This window comes from Populus euphratica, unplaced genomic scaffold, assembly GCF_000495115.2.
Source record: "Populus euphratica unplaced genomic scaffold, PopEup_1.0 scaffold910.1, whole genome shotgun sequence".
In the NCBI taxonomy this organism is placed as follows: Eukaryota; Viridiplantae; Streptophyta; class Magnoliopsida; order Malpighiales; family Salicaceae; genus Populus; species Populus euphratica.
In genome coordinates this window covers 66,642-84,495 of record NW_011500774.1, presented here as the reverse complement: position 1 = coordinate 84,495, position 17,854 = coordinate 66,642, and the positions used below count along the sequence as shown (strand labels likewise).

Sequence of the window (17,854 nt, the reverse complement as noted above, 5' to 3'; positions counted from 1 at the left end):
TTGTTTATAATTTGTACAATTAACCTCCCTGTGGTTCGACCCTGGTCTTGCCGGGTTATTTATTACTTCGATACTCCTGCACTTGGGAGAAGACATCAATCTTTTCGTCGTGTCAGTTGCAAGCATTAGAATATTGGCAATTTCCCGCATCCTTTATTATGAGGCGGTGCGTGTTGTTAATTGTCACTCGATTTGACATTTATAACTCTCTTTTTTTTTATCTCTCTTCCTTGATTTTTATGCATGCCCCTTTAAAGTTTCAAAGCAGCTTTTCAATTTGTTATTCCTTTAAATTTGATTCATGTTTTTTTAATTACAATTTATTTTACTTTGAATAATTTCTAAAATTAGAATTCTTTTTTAATTTCATCTTTCAAATTTCATGCCCATCCTCCATTAGTTTTTTTTCTCTCTCATTAGATTTGATATTCGTTCTTTTTATTACTTTTTATTTTTACCTTGATAATTTTTTTAAATTGATATTTTTTTCAATTTCATCCCTTAATATTATATTAGTTGTGAATTAAACTTTTTAATTGAACTCGAGTCTAGAATTTCACGATTTACATGTTTTAGAGATTAACTCCCCCTCTCTTTTTAAGCTCAAGTTTTTTATGTTTATCCTTTAATATTTATCTAATTGGAGATTGAATTCCATTAATTTTTTTCTTTATAGGATTTCTCATTGACTTTAAAAATGACTCGAGTTATAATTTTTTTCTCTTGTGTTTTTTTAATTGTCATTCTATTTTTAAATTTAATTTTTTAAAAGATTTTTTATAATTAAATGAATTTAATTGATTAAATGCAAGCATAAGATGCTAATTTCATGATTTTTTTTTAAATAATTATTTCGGGTAGACATCGTTTTATAAGCAAGGATAATTGTTTATAAATAAAATTTTTATTAAAAACAACTAGGTACATAAGGAGTGTTATGAGATTAAATATTTTATCTAAATCTATTTCAGATTATTCTTTATATATATATATATATGCTTTTTGTTTTTTTAGGAATGTTTTTATAGATAAAAACATGTTAAAAAAGTTTGAATATTCAATTTTTTATAGAAAAATAAAAGTATTGAACAATACATTTATTCTCTACCAAATTCGATATTAAGACTTATACTAACAGAGTCGTAACTTTTGGATTAAAATTTGTATGTATTCATATTTTTTATTGTTTTTTAATGTAGATTTTTTAAAAAGAAAAACAAATTATCAAGTAGGATTGAATACTAGTGGAGCATGTACAGAGTTTATAAATTTTACATACACTACACGCCAGGAATTAATTAACTAAAAAATTAAACTAGGTGGGTGTTTCATTGTAGCTCAATCTACAGTAAAATATATCTTGAATTACAATAAAATTATTATTTTATTCCTTACCGTTTTTATTTATAAAACTTTGCTTGAAGGGTAAAATAATTTTTACAGATGGTTATTTTATCATTATTTATTTGTTTGCGAGCAACAGTTTTTTTATTTTTATAACACTTTAATTAAATTATTACCCTTAAAAAGTTAACAATAAGAATGAGCAGTTGAATTGTCCAATTACCTTTACCATTAAAATGCTTGATTGTGAATTCATAATTATTTTTATTTTATTATTTGTTTTTAGTTCTAGGAGTTTTTTTTCCCTACAAATCAATTAACAGTGTAATTACTTTATTACTCTTTTCATTCAAATTTTTTAGCCTTAGCTTTAAAGACTTTGTTGTAATTTCATAATAATGTTTTGGTTATTATTGTTTAGTATTAAGAATATTTTTATTTTTATACAAAAAAACAATTATTAGCACGCGTCTCATGTGCGTTAGCCACCTTTTGACAACACATGTGACTCATTCTAATAGTTTTAATCACAATTTTGCCATATCATTTGATTCATTTTAATGTTTTTTTTTTAGATAACGCGTGTATGATAGTTGGGTCTGATTTGACACCAATTTACTTTTTTTTTCCTTGTCTTTCTTCCTTGAATTATATGTTAACCATACAAAAATCATATCAGCCTTTCAATTTCTTTTTTCTTTTGATTTAGTCATTTTTCATTTAATTTGTAATTGTTTTATTTACACTAATTATTGCTAATTGGATTTTTTTTTTTATTGAATCCCTAGTAGTTTGATTTTTTTTTTTTTATCAAATATGGTCCTTATTCTTTTAATTGTTATTTTTTTTATTTTGAATCATTTTTTTGTTTGATTTGGTTTTTTCAATTACATCCTTAAGCATCTATTTTCATTTTTTATGGTCAAATTTAGTTCTAATTCTTTTAATTGCTATTTGTTTTTATCATTTTCTTAATTGATTTGTTTTTCTTTCAATTTCATCCTTGGACATTTAATTTTATTTAATTTTTATGTTGAATTTCATCCTAATTATTTTAATTGTAATTTGTTTAATTTTGCATTGATTTTTTTTAATTTTATCCTTTAATATTTATTTGATTAAGAGTTTTACTTTTTTATTTTTTTTGGTTTGCTTTTAATGATGTCACTCTAATCTTATAGTATTGGTTATAAATTTGGAAGATTAGCCTGGGTAAACTTTTTTTTTCTTTTTTACAATTTTTTTTTTGTTGGTATTTTTTTGGGTTCCTATATATGGGGTTATTCTAATTTCATGTCATAGATCATGTGTTTGATTTGATGACCTGAGTTGGCTTCCGGGTTCTTTTGAAGCTTATATATATGTATATGGTAGGTATTTATTCCTTATATTTTGTTGATATGTTTAGCCTTGTGTAATATTTTCTTATGGTGTAGATCTATTTAGTCAATTTTATTTATATTTATCATTTAAGTCATTATTTTTTAGGATAGATTTATATTTTATTTATTTAAATAAATAAGTTTAGTAAATATAATTGGGTGAATGACTTATTTTTGCATTTTATTTTTTGATTATTATTAGCAATGTTTTTTATTGACATGAATAGTTCTTGATTTATTTAGTTTGATGATTGGATAAAATTTTTAATTTATATTTAAAATTTTTCATCACAAAAATCATTGAAATAACTTGCATACTTAATATTTTTTTAAAAAAATATTTATAATTCTAAATGAAATACAGGTTAAATAACTAGCCACTATTTATTTTAATTATTCAACGCAAACGTGTGTATGGATTCAACTATTTTATAGTATTTGTTTTTTAAATTTCAATAGTTTATTTTTGAATTACTTATAAATGAATAAAGTTATATATTTCTTAAATTGAAACATGATAAAAAATGGAATATAAAATTAAAACTTATTTTAATATTTAATAGTTGCTACAAAAACTAATAGCACGCCTCTATATTATTTAGTAAGGATAAAGCTATGTTATTTTACGGAGTGGTACCCTTGTAGAGATCTATGTATGATATGGACTTGGTAAACCCTAAACAAGAGGATAGAAGAGTAAAATTGAACTACCATAAGAAGAAGCAGAAAACCGAGAGATGCAGCGGGAGCACCCATTTTGGCCTTCCAAAGACACAGGCTTTGACAAGGAAAGGAAGCGGTAATGGAGCTGTGTTCAACAACTCCCTGCACATCAAATCACCCCAAAATTCCCTATCACTTCCGCCCCAAGACCTCTCTCACTCTCCAGAAAACCCTAATCTCCCCCACCAGCAGCCGCCGCCTCTACTCCCGTACGATACAGAACCCTAGGTTTTACATTTTTTGTTTTGTTTTTGTATTTGGTTGGATTTTATGGTAACTTTTTCTTAACTTTTTTAGGTATCAGAGCAACGTTCTCTGAGGAACCAAATCAATATGTTAAAGAAGATCGAAATGGTGCAGTGGCGGTGGAAGAAAGTCCAGCACTCACCGAAACTGAAACTGAGGAAGCAACAGCAGCTCAAGTCAGTGATGAGTTTTTATTTAAGCTGGTGAGGAAAGCAAAGTTTGTATGTTTTGTGTTCCTAATAAATTTAACCTCTCCCTTCTCATCTATTTAATCGTTTTCCTTGTGATTCTCTAATATTTATTTCATCATCTCATCCACTATCAGCTTCCAATGGGATTTTCTTTTTCTTTTTTTTTTTAATGCAAAGTTGTTGCTATGATGAGTATGAAAAGGTTATGAGAGTTTTGATGAAATTCATTCCTGAGCGGTTACCTGAGCAACACATTTTTGACAAATTCATATTTTCCAGTGCTACTTTTGATTATTTTTTTTTCAATCTTTACACTTAATTGAGTTTTTTCTTCTTTCTTTTATCCCTTATCTTCTCTCCTTGATTTTTGGACTTTTGCTTGCGGTATGCTCCTTTTGAATAATCTATCTCAACAGATCCATAACTTCTAATGCAAATTTGTCTGCATGATGAGTAATGGAAAGTAGTAAAAGTTTATATATTTACATGTGCTTGATCAAGTTGGATCCCTAGTACCATCTGGGCACCCCAGGTTAGGAATCAAACTTTTGTTTCATATGTTTTAACAATCCTAGTTGACACTGATGCTCTTCCGTTCCATTCTTTTTATCAAAATCAGAAGCTTTTTCTACATCCTAGATCCGTTGAGAATGGTCTATTAATATACATCTTACCTGGGTCTAACCTCAATGCAAAAGTAGCTGCGGAGAACCATCTGTGAAAGGAGATGATTCCCAGACACTCGCATTTTGCTTTGTCAATCTGTTGGATTATTTTATGTCCCCCGGGCCCTGTTTCTCTTAATTTTACTGACTTAGTAGTGTGATTTGGATTGTGAAAGGGTCGGTAGAAAACAAGTTGCCCATTGAAAGCTGCTTTTTGGTTGATACCTGCAATTTTTTCACCCTGTTTTCTCTTTTTAGAGGCCACTGTACAATGGTTCTGGGTGCTGCCTTGTATGGATTTTTTTGGATTATTTTTTTCCTGAGATGGAACTGGGGGTGGGAGGATTGAAAACTTTCTATTCCTTGCATTTAGGAATATTGATACCTTGCTTGTTTAAAATTTGCAGTTTGACCCTGAAGATGCATTTTCTGTTCTTTTTTATGCAAGTGGTGCCCTGGTTGCCTTTTGGCTGGTTGTAGCTGTTGTTGGTGCTGTTGATTCTATTCCATTGGTTCGTATGTTCATTTATTTGATAGTTTTGAAGCTCCTCGGAACAATGAATAACCTTGTTTGAATAAGTTCCATTTTCATGGCTTCAGTTTCCAAAATTGATGGAAGTTGTGGGTTTTGGCTACACCACCTGGTTCGCCACCCGATATCTGCTTTTCAAGGTTGTAATCTGAATTGTTTTGGAATTCAAAATAATTGTGCACTGCAAGAATCAACTGATCAATGTCTTGTGTCTGTGTTATGCAGAAAAATAGGGATGAGTTGGCTGCCGAAGTTGCAGAGTTTAAGCAGCAGGTCCTTGGCTCTGATGATGATTGACATGAATCTCACAGGAATGGTTGAATGCGGTCATAGACATGTTTTCCTGATGTGTGATCTAGGTTCCTCCAAAGTTCTGTCAACAAAAAGAAAGTACATTGTCGAGATATTTTTCCCTTTTCGAAATGAAGTTATTCTGTTACTCCATGCCAAATACCTCATTACAGATAATATCACATGGTACATACGAGGTTCTGATTTTGCTTCTTTGCAGCATGTATAAGCTTGCTTGCGCAGCTACATATTTTTGGTCAGTCGGACTACGAAGAGCAGAGAATAGGCCATTAGAAGTTTGGTAACAAGGAACAAGGAACATAGCTATTCCCGGCACGCAACTGCCAGAAATTTTCCACTAATGTTTACTTGAGTTCCTATAATCCTCACAAAGCTATTCTGGTTTTTCACAAAAGAGGCATCATTAGAGATTTGGGGGAAAGGTTCTTATACTAGAAAAGGGTTCCTGTATATCGTTGTCTTTTATTTAACAAGATATCTGCTAGGCATGAAGTCGGTCTCCACGAAAGCCAAATTAACGAGCATATATTTTCCTCGTACACATTCTCTATCATTCATTAGGCATGCATAAAGTATATTCATGGGACAAAAGTTCCATAGGTTGGACTTGGACAAAGTGATGCTCGTTTATCTTTTTCCACTTCTTTGTGCTCGGCTGGACATTAATGGAGAATAACCCACCTGTTGATTTAATCGGATGATCGATTTATTTCTTTTTTAATTGTATACAAATTGTCTATAATAGTACAATTTTAATACTGCGACAAACTTTTTTACTCAAATGTCTTCCTTTTCTTTTAAAGGATAGTTATTAAACCTCAACTTGTTTAACAGGTTATGGATTGAGTTAACTTGGTAGCTAGACCAGTTTAGGTAAGATAAAATCATTTATTAAACCTCAACTTGTTTAACAGGTTATCGATCGAGTTAACTTGGTTATGGAGTTAACTTGGTAGTTAGACCAGTTTAGGTAAGATAAAAGACTATAAATAACAAAAATCATCAAAACTTGATTAATTCATAACCTGATTGGTTAGACTAGTACAGATAAATCAAAAAATTATAAATAACAAAAATTATCAAAACTTGATTAACTTATAACCTAAATAACAAAAATTATCTGCTTGAGATTTGTATTTTTTTCAAATGTGTTTTTTTTCTGAGTTAGAAATTATATATATATATATATATATATTAGTAGGTTATTAATTATTTTCAAAGTTTATTATATAAATATTAGAAGAATATTTTATTTTTTAATGTAATATTTAAAACTTTTTAGTATATATACTCTATACTTACAAGGAAAAAATTATTTTTTCAATATGAGATTTGAAACCTATATATACTCTATATTAATAAGAAAAAAAATTATATATTTTTTAATATGAGATAAAAATCCTATGTGATTTAAATAGTTCAACTTAAAATGATAATATATTAACATGATATTTTTTCAATACAAAATAAAAAACCTTTTAAAATAATCTTTTAAAGTTCATTATTTATAACATGTATAATATTTATTCACATGAATTGTTTTTTAATTTTTTCATATGAAATATTAAAAATTTAATTTAATTTTTATTTTTTGGGGTTGATTCGAGCTAACATGGGTTAATCCGAGTCAATCCGTGTAACTTAAAACCCTGCTCCTTGACTAGGTCAACCTTGGATTGGGTCTAATACCTATGACTCCCTGTCATCTTCTACAACTCTATCTTTTTTTAGAGCCTGTTTAGGAGTGTGATTGTGGTTGATTTTCAAAACATTTTTCATTCAAAAATGTAAGGGTGAGTAAAAAAATTGAAATATCAAAAAATTGATTAAACAAAAAAAACTAGAAAAAAATAACTAAAAAAATAAAATTGTGAAAAAAACTGATTAAACCGATTAAAATTTTGAAAAAACCACCTAGTTCGTTTTGATTTTGGTTTTATATGCTTGAAACCTAAAAAATTAAACCAAATTGAAAAAATAAAAAAATAGCCAAATCGTAAAAAATTCCTAGCCAAAACCGAGTCAAACCGGTTTTTGTTCTAAAAAACTAAACCGAACTAAAACTGGTCAATTTGAACTGGTATCTATTTTAAAAAAATTCAGTTTGGTAACTTTTTTTTACATATAAAAACTAAACCAAGTTGAAAATGATCACTCCTACATGAATGTTTTAAAATAATATATTTTTTATTTTTTAAAAATTATTTTTGATATCAGCACATCAAAATAATCTAAAAAAATACTAATTTAAAATAAAAAATAAATTTAATTTTTTTTAATTTTTTTTTAAACAATAAAACATTCTAGTATATCAGTCTCGATTGAAGCGTCTCTCTTAGTTCTTGTTCTTCTCTCACCTTGCAAGTAAAGCTCCACTCTTTCTTATACAACCCAACCCCTTTTGTATTAGCTTACGTTTGTTTTTTTTTTTAATTTCTTAATCCGGGTTTTGTTTTGGGTTTTACATAGGATTTATTGAAAAAAATAGATGAACATTATAAATAGAAAGTGAAAAACATTATTTTGTTTATGCATGCGAGACAAAGTAGGGATATGGTGCTTGAAGCTTTTTAAGGGTTCTTCTTAAGAACTTAAGAACTTTGACGTTCTAATTGGATATGCTTTCCTTCTTCTTGCTGTATCTATTTGTTTTAAGGTTTGTTGAAACTAAAAACATCTAAAACTTTAATTTTTCTTGCTTTGACTGTGTGTTGGGATTGTTATTTTGCTACTGAGATAATAGAAACCCGGTTTGTATCTATCTTCTTCTTCTTTTTCTTCTTTTGCTATGAAAAGTTATTAAAAGCTGAGACAAACCCATTGCCTTATTAATTTTCTGTATGCATTGGTTGCCTTACTATTAATTTTCTGTATACATGATGTGCTTTTTTATTAAAAAAAAATCTAACTTCTAATTTGAATATTTTCCAGGCCTGTGGTTAGTCTTGTTTATCCTTAGAGATATGTGTTTTTCCTTTATGAAATCACCAAAAAAATAATGTTGTAACTTTCAAGTAAATATTCCCCTAACATTGACACGAGAAAGAGATCCGATGTGTTTAGAATCATCTTGTGCTGCATATATGCTCTTTCATGGTTAGTTTATTAAGCACAAAATTGAGAAGAAGTTTATGATACTGAAACATTTGAGAAACTATTTTACTAATGTTTTCATTACATTTCACTCCACTCATATATATATATATATATATATATATATATGGATTCAAGGAAACTTGCTCCTAAAAAGCGTATTTTATAGGTTCAGGTGAGCGAGTAAAATTCTAACTGTCTTAAGTTCTTATAAGAAATGTATTACCTGACTCAAACTCAAGATTTACTATATAGAACTCAAGCACTTTGCCATTAGGCTACACCTCCGGGACCATGCATCATATATTGTTAACATGTAGAAAGTAAAAGGCTACCATACAGCTTTTAAGACTTGATGCTACCTAGAAAAGAAAGTTTATTCTCTCTCTCTCCCCCTCAGGTTTCCCTTTTATAAACTGGTTGAGTTGGATTAATTGCTTTCTACTTATTAATATCGTTTCTATCTAGAGAGAACTTCACTTTTAGCCATTAATAAACTAGAATTGTAAAACCGTATTATATGTGCTTTTCCCATCCTAGGATTGTGAACAACAAATCCTATAATATCATATCATGGATCAATGTTCTAGAAAGAATTTTAATGAGGATTTCAAGTTATTCATGTGAATAAGTTACTTTTATTCGGGATTTTCTCCAACAACTGATTAGTAGATCCAGGTCCTAGAATTTTAATGAGGATTTCAAGTTATTCATGTGAATAAGTAACTTTTATCTGGGATTTCCTCTAACAACTGATTAGTAGATCCAAGTCCTTGAGAATTTTCACTTGGTTGCATCTAATAATAATTTACTCTGGTGATGGAGACTAGGTAGACAGAAAGATAATACTCTTTAATTTATTTTCCAGCTCTGCCTCATGCTGAGGTATACTTCACTGAATAGTTTTATCTAGTTAGTGGGTCAAGGAGAAGAATACATTTGGACAAGTTTTCACTTGTACATATATAATTATTGTTCGTATTAGGTAGTTATCTTGCTCATGGGTATGGCTAGACTTTCAAATGTTAATGAACAAGTTCTACTATATATTTGTCAATTAGTGCGGCTGTTGTTGGTTTTTTTAATTTATCTTTCTCCTAATGAGCTTCCTTTTCTCTGCGAATATGGATGGCATTGATAGCACACTTATTTTTTTATTAAGAATCACATTCTGACTAGTCATCTGTGGTGAACTGGTGGAAAACAATACCTTTTTGGTGAATGTTTTTCACTTCAATCAGAACTTGTATAGTTTAAAAAGAAAAAAGAGAAGCTCACTTAAAAGCTCAAGAAAGGTAACTTAATCCTAGAATTTAAAACTAATAGGGGATTTTGCTTGCAATTAACAAGTAATAATATGCTAAAATATATTTGTAAGTATTTTAGCTAAAATGTAGAGAGAAAAAGGCATGGATGTTCGCTCTTATATAACCCTATGCGGGACTCTCTTTTCGATTTGTTATAGGCTGAAGACTATAACTCCTGTTACAAGACACAATAGCCATTTTTGCTGAAGCTCTATAAATTGTGAGAAGCTAAAGTAGGAAAGAAGTGTCCCGCTCTCTCTACCTCTCTCTCTCTACATACACACACATTCTCACTCTATAGACAGCGTACTCTTTCACCCTGTAGACAGACAGGTGTCTCTCTATAGAGCGAGAGAGTACGCTGTTTGTAAACAGGTATATATCTACGTATCTACCTGTCTATAGAGTGAGAGAATATGTTATTGTTTTTCCATCCTAAGAATTATTCTTTTAATATTTTTATTATTTTATTAATGATATTTTATTTGAATTAATTAATCACTTTATAAGTATAACAATGATTATTTTTAAAAATATTTTTATTTAAAAATATATTTTTTTATTTTTTAAAAATAATTTATAGTACTAGTATATCAAAATGATTTAAAAAAATTAATTAAAAATAAAAAATTAATTTTTTAAAATCTTTTAAAATATAAAAATAAACAGCATTGTTGGTTGATTATTCGATTGATGGCTTGTTTATGGTTGAAAAAGAGGATTAATCTTCTAGGCTTCCTCCTTTGGACCATGGCTAACGTCTTGATCTCCAAGAAAACTAAACTTCACATGGTTATGGACATATTCTCACTCCATTTCTTAGGCTAAAAACACTTGTCAAAACTCTAATGCCCCAATTTTTTTCTTTTTGACCGAAACATTCTTCTTCTTTCTTTCTAAAATTCCTTATCCATTCCATCCATCCCACAATTGAATAATGATTTACAACAACAATTGAATCTCTTTTTCAAAAACACATAATAATAACAATTAATCACTTTAAAAATACTCATTGGATAATGATTTAAGAAATAATTGTAAGAAAACCTAAATTCTCGTTTTCTTTTTTTACAAACCTTAGCTTATAAATCTTTTTCAAAACAACCCTTTAACACTAAAATCACCTCTCTTGATTGACTAACTAGATTGTAATCACTCTCAAGACATCTTTTTTGATGTATTTTGCAAGAAATTAAGTACAAAAATCAATCAAACCCTCTTCCTCTCTCTCCATTCAAACCACCGACTAATAATGGAAGAAATGAATTATTTGTAGTTCATTTTTTTTTGCCCTTTATATTTTTCTATCTCTTGTTTTATTTTTTTGCTCCACTAATCCTCCTCATAAACTTATAACATAACACCTTTTTTTTAATTCAATCCCATCGCCCTCGCATTACTTAGAATTATTTTATTTAATCATTTGAGGTTAATTAAAAAAATCTCTTTTATTTTCACTAGGGTTATATTTTAACAAGGTTTTTTTCTTTTTCCTCTACTGAAAAAAATTTTATCTTTAAAATTTAAAGATTAGATTATTTTTTCAATTTGGATATTTCTCTGACATTTTGATCATCACATTTTTGTTTTATTCCTTAATTTATTTTCACTGTAATCTATAGCTGAAACAAAAAAAAAAATATTAAAAAATATTTTTATATAAAATAATATAAAAATTTAAATATTTTTAAAAATACTTTTACATCGGTCGGTCCAATCAAAGCTCAAATACGATTGTAAAAATAAAAATCCGGTGCGGTTGAATGCACAACTTTTCGACTGTTGATGCGCGCTCAGCTGCTGCACCTAACGGTCTTTTGAAAGTCTGGTGGTTGGGGTTTAAGAAGCAGAGAAGAAGGAAAGCTGATCCACATCTTTAGACCATACATATCCTCCTGTATTCTTCGATTCAAAACCCACATTACAATTCTACTCTCGCTTGCCTCATCCATTCATGGTCAGTTATGGGATTTCCCAAATTCTTCTCTATCCTCTCTGCAAATGCAAACAATCAAAACGGTTCTATTCAAGAAAATCTCATAAAGAATCCTCGTAAATACTTGACGTTCCCCAGATCTGTCTTTAACTACCTGGGACTGGGACGCCTTGCAGTATCTGGAAGTAAGTAGACTGACATATTTAATTAAGATTTTGAATAATATTTGATGCAAATTAGATACTTGATTAAGGTGCAGATAAATCTGATGGGAGCCAGAGGTCGGAGGAAGAAGAGAAGGTGTATTCTTGGCTATACGCCTTGGCACAATCGGATAAAGATTTGGTTTTTGAGTACGTTCGCTCCACAGAAAGGGGTAAGCAATAGATGCAGACATATATATATTTGATTGGGGAAGCTAAGATTTAATGTCTGCAGAAATCATGACTTCTTGTTACCATTTTGGTATTAGATTTGCTTATCTGTATTTGTATTATTTGCGCAGGCTTGAGCTTCACTGAAGCTGAGAGGAGGTTGAGAGAAAATGGTCCAAATGTTCCTCTTGAACATACTTTTGCAAATTGGTGGCATCTTCTGTGGCATGCCTTCTTCCACCCTTTCAATATTATTTTGATCATACTGTCTGCCCTCTCCTACATAGCGAGTGATAGTCCAAATGGATGCATTATGCTCATATTAGTTTTTATAAGTGTATCCCTTCGATTCTATCAGGTATTTTCCGCTTAGTTAATTTTGTTCTCTTCTCTATAACCAACACTCCTCTGCCAGCTCACATCATTTTCTTGATGCCCACTTCAGGAATACACTAGTTCAAAAGCTGCCATGAAACTCTCTGAGTTTGTAAGATGCCCGATTAAAGTTCAAAGATGTGCTGGCAGAGTTATTCAGACAGAGTTGATAGTTCAAGTTGATCAAAGGGATATTGTTCCTGGGGACATCGTTATTTTTGAACCTGGAGACCTTTTTCCTGGTGATGTTAGACTACTATCTTCGAAGAACCTTTCCGTCAGGTATTTCTAATTATATGTATCTTTCACATCATTCCCTTGCTATCCGCTTGAGCTAATTATAGAACAAATTAACACATCCTGCTCTTATGAACAGTCAGTCCTCATTGACAGGCGAGTCCTGGATAACTGAAAAAACAGCAGATGCTAAAGAAAATCAGAGAACTCCTTTGCTAGAGTTGAAAAATATTTGCTTCATGGTATGTAAGATTATGTGTCGAATTTTTAGCCTCAATACTATTACGTTCAGAATTCGGATTCCTATCTTAACAGAGTGATAAAATTGGGAAATACATGAGTTTATTATCCTAGAACGAATCAATTCTGACACCATGTATGCATTTTATTTTACTGGAGTTCTGTCTAAGAGTCTATTTTAGCATGCAGGAGTTGGGAATTACAGTAGTTAGGGAATACATTAAATGTAATGGTGTTAGGGGATGGGGTTGCGTGCAATCCTACTCAAATGGGACAGAAATATTTCAAGGGATTTTGAAACATTTGTGTTGTTCTTGATCTGTACGAGAACTCGTGTTTATTCTCCACTCGGTGCAATTGAAAATTCGGATACTGTTAGGACTAGCAGAGAAAACCAAAGAATATGTCACTATTAGGTGTGTGCGTGCTCAATTGTTGTTCTCTATCGTGATTGCCCTTCTTTCTCGTTCTTGACTGGCCTTTTGTGTTTAGAATTTCATATAATTTTCTAAACTAATAAAAGAGGAAGAAGAAGGAAAAAAAAAAGAAGGTTTCCAACCATTACGGTGGTTTTCACTTTTCAGTAGGATTGATTCACTGGCTACGGATTGGAATGTTTATGTACAGCATACATAGTACTGAGAAATGAAACATGTACTGGGCTAATTAGATACATATAATTTCAGGGAACAAATGTTGTATCAGGTAGTGGAATGGGTTTAGTTGTTTCGACAGGATGTAAGACTTACATGAGCACCATGTTTTCGAGTATAGGAAAGAAAAAACCACCAGATGGCTTCAATGATGGCATCCGATGCATATCCTACGTGCTCATCAGCGTAATGCTGGTAGTGATGGCAATCATAATATTGACTGATTATCTTAAGTCTCATGATGTGAGTGAGAGTGTTCTTTTCGGGCTATCAGTTGCATGTGCACTAACTCCGAATATGCTTCCCCTTATTGTTAACACGAGTCTTGCAAAAGGAGCACTTGTCATGGCCAGAGACAGATGCATCGTCAAAAGCTTAGCTGTTATACGAGATATGGGATCCATGTAAGTTTATATGCTTAATTTTCCCGTATATTGGACTTATTAGTCTACTCAAATCTCAAGCAGCATTTATATGTACATACATGTATGTTTTACTTGTTTACGTAGGGATATCCTATGCATCGACAAGACTGGTACACTCACCATGAACCATGCAATCATAGTTAATCATCTTGACAGCTGGGGTTCACCCCAGGAAAAGGTTTTACGCTTTGCCTTCCTGAATTCGTACTTCAAGACTGATCAAAAATATCCTCTAGATGATGCCATTTTGGCATATGTGTTCACAAATGGATACAGATTCCAGCCATCCAAGTGGAGTAAAATAGATGAAATTCCTTTTGATTTTATACGAAGAAGAGTATCAGTTATCTTGGAAACTGAATCAAATGCTTACCAAGGAAGAAATAGCCACACCTGTGATAGATTCATGATAACCAAGGGAGCATTGGAAGAAGTGATGAGAGTTTGTTCTTTTATAGACAATGTTGATGGGAGTGAAATTTTTACCTTCTCTTCAGAAGACTACCAGAGGATTCTGAATATGGGAGAAGAATTAAGCAACCAGGGACTAAGGATAATAGGAGTTGCGATAAAAAGGCTACAAATGGTGTGTCTCAATATCTCTGTTTTATTTCTTCTCAAGGTTAATTTTTTGCGTACATCACTTCCCTAATCTACAAATGTTGATTGTTCATCAAATATTTAAGCCTTGCAATTATTCTTTTTCCCTGGCAGACAACCTCCATAACATGTCATGCATGGCAGGCTAAAATTTGCTTACAAAACAAGCAATCCCATCCAGCCATCTCATGATAAATAACCTTCGTATATTTTTGTGTAATGTTTGCAGCAAGGAAGTCATCCAAACATGGCCAATGAGGAGATCACTGAATCAGACATGGTCTTCCTTGGTGTAATAACGTTCTTTGACCCCCCAAAGGACTCAGCAAAGCAGGCTCTATGGAGGCTAGCTGAGAAGGGAGTAAAAGCAAAGGTATTAACAGGCGACTCGCTATCTCTGGCAGTAAGGATTTGCGAAGAACTTGGCATTAGAACCACCAATGTAACTACAGGACCGGAACTTGAGCAACTAAATCAGGATGACTTTCATGAGACTGTTAAAAGTGCAACGGTGCTTGCTCGGCTAACCCCTACTCAGAAACTAAGGGTGGTGCAATCCTTGCAGACTGCTGGTGAACATGTCGTTGGATTCCTAGGGGATGGAGTTAATGACTCGCTCGCGATAGATGCTGCCAACGTCGGTATATCAGTTGACTCAGGTGCATCGGTTGCAAAAGACTTGGCAGACATCATTTTACTTGAGAAAGATCTGAATGTACTTGTCGCTGGGGTTGAGAACGGTCGCCTCACTTACGGCAACACCATGAAGTACATTAAAATGTCTGTTGTAGCCAACATAGGAAGTGTTCTCTCACTCCTGATAGCAACACTGTTGCTGGAATTTGAGCCATTGACTCCGAGGCAGCTCCTTACACAAACTTTCCTTTACAGTGTGGGTCAAATCGCAATCCCATGGGACAAGATGGAAGAAGAATATGTAAAGACCCCCCAGAAATGGTCTGAGAAAAGTTTGCCCATCTTCATATTATGGAATGGCCCTGTGTGCACCCTCTGTGATCTGGCCAACCTTATCTTTTTGTGGTTCTATTACAGTGATTACTACATATTCGATGTCAAATTCTTCCATTCTGCTTGGTTTATTGAAGGCCTTCTAATGCAGACCCTAATTTTCCACTTAATCCGAACGGAGAAAATCCCCTTCATTCAGGAGATATCCTCGTGGCCTGTACTCTGTTCAACGGTGGTGATCTCTGCCATTGGGATAGCAATTCCTTTCACGAAAGTTGGAGAAGTAATGGGATTCACTCCTTTGCCATTCTCATATTTTGGATTTTTGGTTGTGCTTTTTCTAGTGTATTTTACAGTTGGTCAAGTGGTCAAGAGAATTTATATTTTGATATACAGAGAATGGCTGTAGAGAACAGCGAAAGAGAATATTATTCAGAATGAATAATGTAGCTTCTATGCTTTTACAGGATCATCCACAGTTCATGTGGAATTTCTCTGGTCTCACACTATTATTGACCTTGCAAATTGCCACAACAAATGTACGGATGGTAATGCTTATTCATGGCGCCAATAGACCACCACCGACCATTCAGCCCAGATCGAACAAGCCCCATAGCCCTTCCTCCCTCTCTCACCGAATCCTCACAACCACCGAAGAGAACAACCTTCCCTTTCCCTCCATTATGCAACCCGAACAAACCAGCCACCAACTCGAAAGGCTCAGCCACCCATCTCTCCACCACGAACCAGCAGTAAACAAGATAACACTAGCAGAGCCAGCCACCATAGAACCCATCCACTCTCGATCAGCCATCACAGCAGCGGACCAGTCTTCCTCTCTCTCTCCCTTGCCAACACCAACCCAATTCATAAATTTTAAGAGCTTGATTGATGGGAATTAGTTTATTTAATAGATTTTAAAAAAATTTAAATGATTATTTTTTATTTTTAAAAACCAATATTAAATAATAAAATTTAAAAATAAATAATAAAACACAAAATAAAAAAAATATTAAGTCATGAAAACTTTTCAATCCATAGTCTAAATAAAAAAATATCATATATATAGAAAAATAATTAAACTCAATTCCAAATAAATACAACATTGAATAATAAATTATCATTATTATTATTATTATTGTTATTATAATTATTATTCTTATTGTTTATTATTATCATTACTAATATTGTTATTATCATTAAAACTACTATTATTAATGTTATTATCAATAAATAATATCATAATTATTATTAATATTATTATCATGATTATTATTATATTAATTGTTATTATCATCGCTATTATTATTATTATTTTGTGTTATTGTTATAATTATTATATATGTCACTATAACTAACAATAATTTAAATTTTTATTGTTAATACTATTATAATTTTTATTATTATTATTGCTATCACAATCACAATCATAATTATTATTATCGTTATTATCACAATTATTATTATTATTACTATCATCATCACAATTATTGATATCGTAATTATTACAACTATTATAATAAAATATTATTATTATTGAAATAACAAAATTATAAACTTGTTTTGATGAATAAAATAAAAAAATCATAAAAACTTTGACAAAAAGCAAATAAAATAAATAAGAAATCAAACAAAAAAAGATCAAACTAAAATAAATATTATTACCATTAAAAAAACCATAAATTTGATTTAAAGGGTAAAATTAAAAACTATAAAAACTTTGATAAAAGAGCCAAGAGAAAAAATAAAAAATTAAAAGTTAAAGTACTGAATTGAAAAACATAATATACACAAATTAGAATTGAATAATTAAATTGTAAACAAATAAAAAAAATGAACAAAATAAAAAATAAAAATAAAGAGGATGAATTCTGAAACACCAACAAAAAATAGAGATGGATTTAGGAGGATTGAAACTATACAAGAAATAAAAACAAAATAAAAAATTGAAAGAATGAGTATTGAAATAAAAAACAAAACATATGAGATATTGTAATTAAAGAACAAAAACTTCTATAAAAGAAAGAAGATGAAATAAGAAATTCAAATAATGAGAACTAATTGAAAAACAACAAACAAAGAGGATAATTATGCATTTTAGCTTTTATGAAAGAGTAAAGAAAAGAAAAATTGATATCGGTTGCGCATCTAGAGAGATAATGCATGGCTAAATTTGGCAAACGGATGGTGTTACACGCACCACTGGAATGGCACGTACATCGCCTATTTACTGATGTGTGTAATATACGT

General features: G+C 31.0%; 2 protein-coding genes across 3 annotated transcripts; both read left to right on the top strand.

The window, feature by feature from the left end:
• Nucleotides 1-3,446: 3,446 nt before the first annotated feature.
• On the top strand, nucleotides 3,447-5,526 carry LOC105116341 (CURVATURE THYLAKOID 1D-like protein). Its single transcript, XM_011013658.1, has 5 exons — nucleotides 3,447-3,658; nucleotides 3,747-3,898; nucleotides 4,959-5,063; nucleotides 5,152-5,223; nucleotides 5,309-5,526. Exons 1-5 carry the CDS (start codon nucleotides 3,529-3,531, stop codon nucleotides 5,378-5,380), a joined length of 531 nt encoding a protein of 176 aa, XP_011011960.1. The 5' UTR covers nucleotides 3,447-3,528; the 3' UTR covers nucleotides 5,381-5,526.
• A 6,108-nt stretch (nucleotides 5,527-11,634) lies between these two features.
• On the top strand, nucleotides 11,635-16,094 carry LOC105116340 (calcium-transporting ATPase 1-like). Of its 2 annotated transcripts, none has more exons than XM_011013657.1 (8): nucleotides 11,635-11,916; nucleotides 11,991-12,107; nucleotides 12,237-12,463; nucleotides 12,551-12,762; nucleotides 12,857-12,959; nucleotides 13,644-14,014; nucleotides 14,120-14,621; nucleotides 14,865-16,094. In XM_011013657.1, the coding sequence occupies exons 1-8, from the start codon at nucleotides 11,760-11,762 to the stop codon at nucleotides 16,011-16,013; spliced, it is 2,838 nt and encodes a 945-aa protein (XP_011011959.1). In that variant the 5' UTR covers nucleotides 11,635-11,759; the 3' UTR covers nucleotides 16,014-16,094. The 2 variants fall into 2 exon arrangements, with proteins under 2 accessions (XP_011011959.1, XP_011011958.1); XM_011013656.1 differs by having other exon boundaries at nucleotides 11,985-12,107.
• The last annotated feature ends 1,760 nt before the right edge of the window (nucleotides 16,095-17,854 follow it).